The sequence below is a fragment of the Macrobrachium rosenbergii genome, chromosome 29 (assembly GCF_040412425.1).
Source record: "Macrobrachium rosenbergii isolate ZJJX-2024 chromosome 29, ASM4041242v1, whole genome shotgun sequence".
Taxonomy (NCBI): Eukaryota; Metazoa; Arthropoda; class Malacostraca; order Decapoda; family Palaemonidae; genus Macrobrachium; species Macrobrachium rosenbergii.
In genome coordinates, this window is record NC_089769.1 from 4418199 (window position 1) to 4431029 (window position 12831).

Consider the following 12831-nt stretch of genomic DNA (forward strand, 5'->3'; position numbering starts at 1 on the left):
TCTTTTCTGCGATTGTTTCACGGTTCTCATTCGATTCTTTTAGGCTAATGACTTCATACAGATTTCATATACATATAGTAATGGCTGTATATTCGATTCTTTTAGGCTTATGACTTCAGACAGATTTCATATAGGCTACATATAGTAATGGCTGTATATTCGATTCTTTTAGTCTTATGACTTCAGACAGATTTCATATACATATAGTAATGACTGTATATTCGATTCTTTTAGGCTTATGACTTCAGACAGATTTCATATACATATAGTAATGGCTGTATATTCGATTCTTTTAGGCTTATGACTTCAGACAGATTTCATAAACATATAGTAATGGCTGTATGTTCGATTCTTTTAGGCTTATGACTTCATACAGATTTCATATGCATACTGTATAGTAATGGCAGTATGTTAAGATTGAAAATTCTATATATGAACAGATCATTGGGCCGACATTAATAATTTTTTTTTTTTTTTGCCAAAAGCCAATCAGCGTGCGTGTTACGTCCTGGAATTGTTTACAGTACTTCTCGAAGTACCCTTGTGTACTGGTGTCTTTTTCCCCTTGTGGTTTTGTTGCGTTTCGCCTTCAATTTTGCATTTAACCGATCCTCTACCTTTATAAAGTGTTCCACAGCTTCACGTGCGTCTTTTGAAAATAAGCAAACGGGCAGAGATATGTCTCGCAGATGCAGAGGAGGAATAATAGGAATTCCTGGTGAGTGTTAAGAATTCTTTTGCCGAGTCCATAGGCCTAGGCTAGGTCTCCTTTTTTTAATTATGATTGATAAGGGTAAATTACTCTCGTCCAGAAGAGCGTATGCGTGGGATATTGACTCTTCCTTTAGTATTTTGGTTGCTTATCAAGAATTTACTGTAATTTTTTGTCGGTCGACCATAATTAACCTGTAATTAACCTCAGAACCGATATGATTTTGTGTTTGCCACCCTGGAATGCTATCGCGCATGCGCAGTCATAATCGAGCTTTTGGTAAAATGTGAAGGTTCCTAACGTTCTTCACCGGGGGTCCCGAAAACTAGTTCTAAGACGTAGTTCATGATTAGCTAGACTATTGAAAATTGACGTTTTCCTATGTTATTTTACTTGCTTTGCAAGAATTTAAAGTCATTTTTGTCGGCCGGCTGTTACTAAACCGTAATTGACCTTTGAAGACGACGCGATACCGACGGGGATTTTTAGGGGTGTTAGTAGTTACAATTTTGCCGTATTGGCTATGGAGCGGAGGAGGGGGACCTCGCCGCGGAATTCCGGCTTAGATCTACCAAATAACATAGGAAAACGTCAATTGCCATATCTAGCTCACCGCGGAACTACGGCTTAGAATTACCTAGTTCCTTTTATTAATAGGTTTCCCTAGCCAATCCCATTTTGAACATATGGCGGAACCATTCCATAACGACATCATGGCATTCCGGTCTTTCTCCCAGCGATTTTCCCAACCCAACCACCCTCCCCCCATTCCCAAAGGGTCCCCAACCATGTTGGATAGAGCTATGAGGTTAATAATAATTGACTGATGATAAACAACACCTCATTCATCAGCAACACTAAAAGTATAGGAAAAATCAGTTTCCAAGGTAATAGTCTGTGTGGAGCTGTTCTAAAGTTTTACCTAAAGATAAAAAGCCTACATGGGTAGAACTACAGCCAGTGATATAGTTGGGTTTTTAATGTACTTGGAACAAATTAATATTAATTTCTGTCTAGATTGGGTGGTAAACCAATTACAACCCATCCTAAGTCAAACAAAAATGAGAAACAGCTGTTGGGTAGTTTGCAGAATGATGGTAACTTGATCTAGGTAACATACCTCTCAACGGGAACCTATTCAATGTGTCTGTTGTTTAGTGTTACTTGGGTGTCCATAGAGGGTTAAACCCCCCCCCCCCCAGCCAGGTCAGGGCGCAGTGCCTTAAGTGAAGTTAGGAAGGTAAGGTCAGGGCATGGCATTCTAGGAAAGGTTAGGTTTGTTTTCATCTGCTGGACGTGTGCCTGTCATTCTTCACTCGCCCCCAGCTGTTAAATGCACGCATGCATCCAAACCTATTTTCAGTAACTTAACCTAATGTAGGACAAGGGTCCCATCTGGCTGAAGGGAGGCCCCTAGTTAGATCCTCACACCTAACTTGACCTTAGGCTGTAAATCATGATGAAATAATAAATGAATGCATCCTAAGCTTGCCCTTTCCAACCTAACCTCAGGAATGGAGACTTATCCAAGGGTGCCATAAATCATAAAGAACTCAACTTTGCGTGTTTTTTCTTCGTAATATTTACAAATAATTAATTATTCTCCATTAACAGACTATGGATTGAATTCATTGGTTAAAACAAACACTTGTTTTGTACAAAATGTTTTGTTACTAAGTGGCCTTGAAAGGTTTGGCTGATTTCCACTTTGCCCACCTCCTTTTTCAAATGTGGAATTAGCTACATATTGGAGAGGTAAGGTTCATTTAAAAGATATAAACACTTAGTTTAAGATTTATTCTTTAAATACTGACACCTCCATTATATAAATTGCCCTCCCTGCCTCCCCACATTCAGAGTGGGACAGAAGTAGACTGACCGGCTACGAGTGTTTGTACCTATTGGTCCCGGGGGGAGGGGGAGAGTAGATGGATAGAAGACGGATATTCATGGAAAACCGAGTGTTTTCGTTAGTACAAGAAAACTATTGTGCCAGCTTTGTCTGTCCGTCCTCACTTTATTCTCTTTGCACCTTTTTCTGTCTGCACTTATCCTGCCCCCCCCCCCTCAGATCTTAAAAACTACTAAGGCTAGAGGGCTGCAAATTGGTATGTTGATCATCCACCCTCCAATTATCAAACATACCAAATTGCACCCTCTAGCCTCATTAGTTTTTATTTTATTCAAGGTTCAATTTAGCCATAATCGTGCTTCTGATAACGATATAGGATAGGCCACCTCCGGGCTGTGGTTAAAGGTAGATCTGTCTTTGATGGCCTTGATTATACGCTGTAGCGGTTGTAGAGAAAACTTGATTGCGCCGAAGAAACTTGGCTGCATCTTTTTACTTTTTTTTTTTTTTGTTTCAGTATGTCGAACTTCCGCTGGCGCGGAAGTAAAGGCTATATAATAGAGGAAAGTATTTAAAAATAAATAAATTTATATGCTATATATATATATATATAATATATATATATATATATATATATATATATATATATATATATGTATACAGCATATAAATTTAAGATTTATATAAATAAATATATATATATATATATATATATATATATATATATATATATATATATATATATATATATATATATATGTATATATAATTTTGTATAAGTATACACAATTATAAATATATACATATATATATGTATGTATATATATCTTAAATTTATATGTGTATACATATATATATATATATATATATATATATATATATATATATATATATATACAGCATATAAATATTTTCTAATAAATAAATATATATATATATATATATATATATATATATATATATATATATATATACATATACATATACATACATATACCCATGTATATATTTATAATTGTGTATAAGTATATATATGTATATATATGCACATTATATTTATACACACACGTTTTGCAGCGTACAAGTCTAATTTTAAGGGCAAAAATTTTATCGTCCAAATTAGGGGTCGACTTATACGGCAGGTATAAAATATCAGCCTTTGAATACATAAATATAGTTTACTCCATTGACATCAGGATACTTAAACCTGCTACTTGGTCAAAGGTCTGTGTTAATACTCTTCACATCATTGAGACTGGAAAGCATTACGTATCTTTCGGTGTTAACTATGAATTCGTAACTGGGGCACTTACATGTTATATATGTTGAAAAGTGCAGTTGTTTATAAATAAACGTAAATTGTATTATTTTTGTGTAACCAAGTTATTCACACATGGAACAGTCGTTTCTGGTATAAGGCAACACATGTTAAATATTTGCTTGTCACCCTTACCCTGAATACATAATGAGGACCGATATGAAAAAAAAAAAACGTTTCAAACTGGCCAATTGTGGTACATGATGAACAAAGCGTATTGTACAAAAGTTTGAAAGAAAGGAAAATAATTATATATTTAATGCCAGTATAAACCATTTAAAATCCACGTCGTCGTACATTGTCGGACAAGTACTTCTCTTTATACACCATCCATTGAGCCGGGGTCGTTACTAGGGTGACATTCAGCTTTATACAGTTCTCGGAATGCTTTAAATTAGTCAAAAGAGTTCTCTGAAGTACGCTGGGTGAGTGAATAGGTAATGAGTGCTGGAAAATACCCTAATTTACAACCGTCCCAGGGCCTGGCCATAATTTATAGTCAGTAGCCTAATTACAGTAGTTAAGAAGGTCGACTTATCTACCAGGCGAAGCTCTACCACAACAATTTCTGGTAAAATAATTGATGTCTGCTTGTACCCAGCAGTCAGCGGTATATTCACGTATTAAATGTTATATATATATATATATATATATATATATATATATATATAAATATGTATATGTATATATTAATACAAAAAACTGTAAAGAATATATTAATACAAAAAACTGTATATATAAAACTATATATAAAACTATATATATATATATATATATATATATATATATATATATATATATATATATATATATATATATATATATATATATATATATATATATATATATGTATGTATGATTATAATCACTTTTGTACGTGGTTCATAAATTATCACACATTACCACAGGTGAAAAATAAGAGACGGGGTGTAGGTCTTGACCGGTCTCGACTTTTATTTCCAAGCCATTGACGAAGGACTGATACAGAGTATTAGAAGTCACAAATATCCATACTACAGGAACAGTACTGATGAACATACACAACCGTTAGAGACTACATATCTACCCACAGGCCGGTGTCAAGGTAGGAGTGGCCTTCAAAACTCATTTGGCTAAAAATCACAATATACTCTCAGGGGACAGTGCTGATAAACACACCAACCACAGGCGACATCAGATCCACACGTGTGGAGTAAAGTTGACACTGAATTAAGCTTAAAATGATAAAAACATGAACTGTAGTAATAGATCCTAAAACCGTAAAAGTTTTCTATCTAGAAACAGAGGTGTTAAAAGAGCCATATTCTCTTGTTACAAGTACATCTAAAAAAGGTAGTTGACCATTTTCCTCTCTTTCCACAGTGAATGTAATATTGTTATGCCATGGGGCATTTTTTTATTACGTCAAGTTGGCATTCCTTCAAACAGGAAATAAATGACTATAGACACAGCAACTTCGCTAGATTCCTGCATTTTCGATCACGAGATTTTCTTGAACTAATGTAGCTGCCGTTTTCTTCAAAGCCACAGGGATGAGATGTAGAAAAGACACAGATACTGTTACTCACGTCACACTTTATTAAAAATTTGATATAAAGTTCAAGTTGATATCACAAGACACTTTAAACCAACTTAAAGCTTTAAATCACTTAACACTAAGCACCACAACTTAAGTTGACCGTAACTGTAAAAGCTTATAGTTGGTCAGTACTCCAAGACCAGAGAAGCAATGACGAGTACTTTGCTAGTAGTGCAGGGCGACGAGGTTCAAGAAACTGAAAACACAAAATACAAACTTACTAAAGTTGTTAAAAAGAAATTCCATAATAAACAAAGAATTGAGAATAGTTTGATTTAACTACAAAACACCACAAACATGAAACAGAATATATACAAATTTCAGTAAAGAAATAAACTTACATCTGTGTTACTCTAAGCTACATCCAATACAAGCGAAACGAATTTCCAAAGAAATGTTCTTTACACTTTGAAGACTTCTTCTATTCTGTCAGTCATCAAAAAACCTTGATCCTATTTCCAGAAACTTATAACTGTTACAGTGTAATTCCAACACTGATAACTACCAGGATAAACAATCTTTTCAAGAACTACTCAACAACAATTAACAAACAAATTACAGCAGTAACAATCCAAAACAGACTGAACAATGTTTACATGTAAAACGGACAAAATATCTACAATACAATTTAACCCTAATCACCTAGTTGAAAAACAGAGCTTATTAATGATTATATACACAAATGGTTTCTATAAAATGCTGCATTTACATTCACCTCGCTTGTTCTGCGGAAGTGTGGAAGGTCGCTCATGTAGGTTGAACCAAATTTATGTGGGATGTTATCTAACAACTTGGTTTTTAACCATTTGATTTTTGCCGATAATGTTTTACTTGCTCCTTCAGTAGGCTACAAGAGCTTGTAAACATTGTCTGACAGGCTTTTGTTGCTCAGTGTACATAAGACCAAAGTATTATCTTCTCTAAGAGTAAGATCAGTCCAACTCAAATGTCGCTTGTTGATGTTAATGCAAGAACAGATTTTGTACTAAAGAGAAAGTACCTAGGACGTTACTGTACCGCTCAGAATTCTGACTATTACCAAATGGACTTTTTGTGCAGAGGTCTGTGCAGAGGCAATATGATTATCAGGAATTTTTCTAAATGTTGCGATGACGCTAAGAAAAAAAAAAAATTTTTTTGAGTCTTTGTACTAGTGTTTTTTTTTTTTTTTGTATGTAATTTACAAGTTGAGGGTATGCTACAAAGAGCTCATGGACTCCGGAGGCATGCCCATAAGTGGATACGCCCTTCTTGTGGCTCTTGGTCAACCATCCTTTCCAGAACTGAAACGCAAAAGTATAACATGATATTTGCAAAGGCTACAGGATTCTGAAAACTGTACAGTAATATGAAGAAAGTTGCCCGTCTTGTTTATTTGTTTCCATGTATAATTCAATTACTTTCAAGCACTGGGAAAAGCCTGATTTATGCCTAGTGCATTTGGTGAGCTCTTTTGTGCATGAATATAGTATTTCATCATCTTTGTATTATTAGCAAACCTCTTTAGGTTGTTCTGTTCAGATATGCTTCATATGTATACGTTCCTCTGGTATGAAAACTAATTTTCACATGTATTTCAAAGTAATTTCCATTAAATATTTTAAATTTCATCCCTTTTTTTTGGGTTTCTGTGGCCGTTTTTGTCTGAAATAAAACTTTTGAAATTGCATTTGAATTTGAAAGGAAATAACGTAACCATTTATTAGAAGGCATTTAATCTGTGTACGAGTTCTGTATGTCATCCACAGCCTCATTAAATATTTAAAAGACGTTTCAGAATCTGGTCTATCCCAGATTTCTCTCACAGCCAATATGCGGAAACGTTTGTAATTATGTACACAAACGTTTAAGTCTGCAGGTAATGCATAAGTATAGCTTTGTATCTCGTTTCACTACAATACTGTAACTGAAGAGAGAAGTGGACTTGTCCTCACAATGCACTTATCAGATTTGATCCTCCTTAAAATCTCAGTGAAAAGAAGTTACCGTTTGAGGCAGGAGACTAAAGACGTTCTTCGTATTTTTAGCATCCCTGATCCCATACCTCTTTATTTTAGCTTTCTGTGTGCATGAGAGGAAATAACTGATAATAGGAGACTAGTTCCAAGACTGTAAATTAAGGATTACAACTGGGAGTTATTTGTAATCGATAGGATTATTTTGAAGTTCAGACTTCCATTAGGTAGTAGAGTTATTTTCCCGTTCTGAATAATTATGGTAAAGATTGGTATAAGTTATCCAAATAAACTAGGTAACTAAGGTGATTTTCTTCACAAGATGTCAGTGTAAGTGAAAATATTGCTTATTTAAATATGTATGAAAAGATTGTCTGATGATGCATTCCTTCGCTGATTATAATTGCTTCTTTAGCTGCTACGGCAGAATACGGCCTATGACAGACTTAAAGTTTTACCGAACTGTGTACTTCCAACCGTTGATGGAGAAGGACCCAGCCACAGACAAAATGGCTAATCCCGCGCGGATGGACAACTGCTTCATGTCAACGGAAGATGCGTCACTCCTGAAGTCACTCGAGAAATTTGTGTGCGGCGTTCCTCACATACCTAAACTTCGTGGTTACACAAATAAATGGAAAGAACTCCCAGTTATCGGAACTGTAAAATAGACCTGCATGATTTCAACTTCCAAAAGCATCACTGAGGTCGTTCCTTATTGTGATACAGGAGACTGTAGGTTTTTGAAAGTCGACGGCAGGAAATTACAGCCACTTCTTAACAGATGGTATTTATCTAACTCGGTTCATTGTAAATCTTCCATGATCATGTGCCCAGCTACTTTGTTCAAGACGATAATCGCGTAGGTATTGAATGAAATACTGAAATTGACCCATAATAATTTATTTGTCTAAAATATAATATAAGCATTTGTTTATATGTAATCATGGGGATGGATTGATTAGATATCAAGATCTGTGTAGTGAGACTTAAAAGACCTTGAAAACTGTTAATCAGTAAATATTTTGATTGGCCCAACAAGAAGAGCAAAAACACCAAAGGCAAATTAAAATTTGTTTTTTGCATTGCATTGCTTTGAATTCAGGAGAAATCTTTAATACAATTATATAGTAAAGAATAAGAATAGTGCAAGTGAGTGGCTTCTGATTAGGATTTCACCAAACACACACACACACACACACTCCTGTTCAGTTAATCACCACCCAGAGAAGTCTGCAAGACAGAGTCATTCCTTGAAAGGGCACCAAAGGAGCTCGGACAGAAGTAGGTTGATGAATTCAGTTAATTTCCAAATGGCACAGATGCAGCATGCATAAAGGATCGTGAACTGCCGTATTAGGAGAGCACACAGTAGTATCACTTAATCGCCGAAATACCAGATATCGAGCCATAGTTGGGTATGGGTAGCTGAAGGTGACCTGTTGATTTGCCTGTGAAGGACCGGGGAAGTATCCAAATAACTTGTAGTCGTTGAATTTTGATGGGGGCAAATCTTCTCTTCCAGCAAACACTTCTATGTTGTAGGAAAACTTAGCATAATTGTTATTTTGTAGCACCATCATGACCCGCTGAACGGGCTTTACACTTCCTAGATCCACTTTGAAGTAAGGGTTGAAACAATCGTCAGGTCTATAGCACTCGTCTACATCTAGGGTGTATATCCCATCGAGTAAGTTCTCCTTTACTCTCGTGGGAGTGGTCGGATCCGCAGGTGGTCCTATTATTGTTGCCCCTTGGATCAAATCAGGTTTCTTCTTCACATAGCAGGCCATAGCGTCAGTCAGGGTCGTTTCCTGATAGTAAGGTGATATGTACATGTCGAAGAAAAGACAGGTGTTATTAGAGTTCAGATCCAGACACCACAGCTGGCACCATTGCAGCTCACTGCAGGAGTTGAAACAGATGTGAGGAGGTCGGATGGCAGTGCCTGGCACAATCCGAGAGCTCGTCTGGAGAGCTCCAAGCAACGCCCGGGACTTTGATAGCTTACATGCACCATACAAGACACCGCCAGTGCTAGACGCCAGTTCGGGAACACGCATAACCAGGTAGAACAGAAAAAGGAATGTCAGGGCTTTTCTGAAATGCATATTTCGAAACTGGTGAAGTTCGTTAAGAATGATATGGGTCGAGGGCACGAATGGTCCTTCCTTCGACACTTCCAGCTGTAGGGTGCTGTCAGCACGGTCGTCTCCTTGGACTGGCGTCTTCCTCACTGGGTGGATTTTGCATCGACGTCGGTGCGCCATTAGAGCATAATTAATGAGACCACTCTGAACATGCGACCAGGAAGCGAGGTTATAATTGCAATGGAAGAATGGCAAACACTGTTTCTGAATCATGCTGTCCTCATTTTCTGTGGAGGCAACGGTTTTGAATTTTGATCGATTCATAATCTTTGAACCAGTTATTTTCGTACACGATGGTGGGGAGCCATTTTTACTCTGAACATTGACAAGAGAAATTTAAAACCCTTGCATATGAATTGTATTTTCAACGGGAATTATGATAAAGTTAAAAACAGTAAAAAAAAAAAAACATTGACCATAACATGCCATTATTGTCCTAAGTTAAAGAAGTAGGCTTGTTGATTATTATAATTTTTTTTATCAACGTGATAGAAGCATAACCGTGGATTATTTTTTATCAGTTAAATATTCTCGAAAGACGCCCCAAATAGTTGTGATAAAAAGATACTTCCCAAACGAGCATTTATGTATGTTTTGTCCTTCAGTAATCGTGTCAAACATTCTTTGTTTATTTTTAAATTTCTCATGAAATTAGCTTCCTGTATTGAATTGTTTTCGATACAGTATTTGTAATAATGCTTGAGGGTAATACCACATCTTACAAAGCTAAGTTCATCATTGGCGGGGTGGGTAGAGCTCTCGGCTAACACTTTTTCCCCCCAGCGTTCGACTCTCCGACCAGCCAATGAAGAATTAGAGGATTTATTTCTGTTGATAGAAATTAATTTCTCGTCATAATGTGGTTCGGATTCCACAATAAGCTGTATGTCCCGTTGCTAGGTAACCAGTTGGTTCTTAGCCACGTAAAATAAATCTAATCCTTCGGGCCAGCCCTAAGAGAGCTGTTAATCAGCTCAGTGGTTTGGTTAAACTAAGATATACTTAACTTACAAAGCTAGAAAAAAAAATTTTTCAGATGCACTAGTTGTCAGCAGAGGCAATGCTCTTTTTTTAGCGTGGAACGGAAATTCCCGTTCATTGTCGTAAATATATGATAGAGGAGTCGAGTGTTCGTGAAAGACCGGTATTCACGTGTTTCATGGGTGTGTCAATACCCAAAGAATGCTTTGGATATTGATGTGGGCGAGGGTACGTACACACGGTCAAGCAATGTTCGTCGGACAAACACTTTTACCATGTCGTACTATGTACGAGTAGTATGGTGACATGATAAGCGCATATTTGAGAACTGACCTGGCAGTAAACATTGCCACCAGATATTGATGTATACCGTAGTTTCAACTCTGTTCGCTGGTCAAAGTCCGGCAGACAAGGTTCGGAACTGTCGCCATCGGTCAAGATGCGCTGTTTTGTCTGAGCCGAACATTAGTGTTGTATTCAGATGTTTGTCTATGCAACCGACTGATTTTATGCATTGCATACCCGGCTCTATTGCATGTTTGTAGAAGCAACAGACTGAAAACATTTTGTTTATAATAAAGACAGTTTGTATAAGATTTTTTTTCTCTCTCTCTCTCTCGCTGTGTTATTGATCAGTATTATTGTCAAGATAAATTTCCATTTGTTTTCTGAATTAGTTCAAGATATGGCGACCCACTGAACAGAAGCTCACGACCCAATATTGAAGCTCGACCCAAAGCTCCGAACTTCGAACACGAGCAATGCCTGTCAGTGCGTGGTGATGGCTTCTGATGTCATCAGCACACCTTTACATTTCCTGTTGGTATCTGGTAACAGTGTTTGTCCGACGAACGCTGTTCGACCGTGTGTACGCACCCTATTAGGCTTTTGATGAGGTGTCTCATAAGAAGGCATCTGAAGTATTGTCAAAAAGAAATGTTCTTCACGGTGTTGTTAAACTGCTTGGCGAGTGGTATAAAAACCAGCGAATGATTATCAAATATATTTGAGTGAATTTTTCCGCCTCATGCGGAGTGAGACCGGGAGGTTTGCTTTCACCTCGCTTGTTCTGCGGAAGTGTGGAAGGTCGCTCATGTAAGTTGAACCAAATTTATGTGGGATGTTATCTAACAACTTGGTTTTTAACCATTTGATTTTTGCCGATAATGTTTTACTTGCGCCTTCAGTAGGCTACAAGAGCTTGTAAACATTGTCTGACAGGCTTTTGTTGCTCAGTGTACATAAGACCAAGGCATGATCTTCTCTAAGAGTAAGATCAGTCCAACTCAAATGTCGCTTGTTGTTGTTAATGCAAGAACAGATTTTGTACTAAAGAGAGAGTACCTAGGACATTACTGTACCGCTCAGAATTCTGACTATTACCAGATGGAATTTTTGTGCAGAGTTCTGTGCAGAGGCAATATGATTATCAGGAAATTTTCTTAATGTTGCGATGACGCTAAGAAAAGAAAATTTTTTTTGAGTCTTTGTACAAGTTTTTTTTATTTTTTTGTATGTAATTTACAAGTTGAGGGTATGCTACAAAAAGCTCATGGGCTTCCGGAGGCATGCCCATAAGTGGATACGCCCTTCTTGTGGCTCTTGGTCAACCGTCCTTTCCAGAACTGAAACGCAAAAGTGTAACATGACGTTTGCAAAGGCTACACGATTCTGAAAACTGTACAGTAATATGAAGAAAGTTGCCCGTCTTGTTTATTTGTTTCCATGTATAATTCAATTACTTTCAAACACTGGGAAAAGCCTGATTTATGCCTAGTGCATTTGGTGAGCTCTTTTGTGCATGAATATAGTATTTCATCATCTTTGTATTATTAGCAAACCTCTTTAGGTTGTTCTGTTCAGATATGCTTCATATGTATACGTTCCTCTGGTATGAAAACTAATTTTCACATGTATTTCAAAGTAATTTCCATTAAATATTTTAAATTTCATCCCTTTTTTTTGGGTTTCTGTGGCCGTTTTTGTCTGAAATAAAACTTTTGAAATTGCATTTGAATTTGAAAGGAAATAACGTAACCATTTATTAGAAGGCATTTAATCTGTGTACGAGTTCTGTATGTCATCCACAGCCTCATTAAATATTTAAAAGACGTTTCAGAATCTGGTCTATCCCAGATTTCTCTCACAGCCAATATGCGGAAACGTTTGTAATTATGTACACAAACGTTTAAGTCTGCAGGTAATGCATAAGTATTTGCTTTGTATCTCGTTTCACTACAATACTGTAACTGAAGAGAGAAGTGGACTTGTCCTCACAATGCAC

General features: G+C 36.7%; 1 protein-coding gene across 1 annotated transcript in view; it reads left to right on the plus strand.

Moving 5' to 3' along the window:
- The first annotated feature begins 526 nt into the window (after nt 1-526).
- LOC136854507 (sphingomyelin phosphodiesterase-like) overlaps nt 527-12831 on the plus strand; it is a 61813-nt gene continuing 49508 nt past the window's right edge. Inside the window, exon 1 of the mRNA XM_067130841.1 lies at nt 527-718. Within this exon, the coding sequence (XP_066986942.1) occupies nt 679-718 (40 nt within the window). The 5' untranslated portion in view covers nt 527-678. The remainder of the gene's footprint in view (nt 719-12831) is intronic.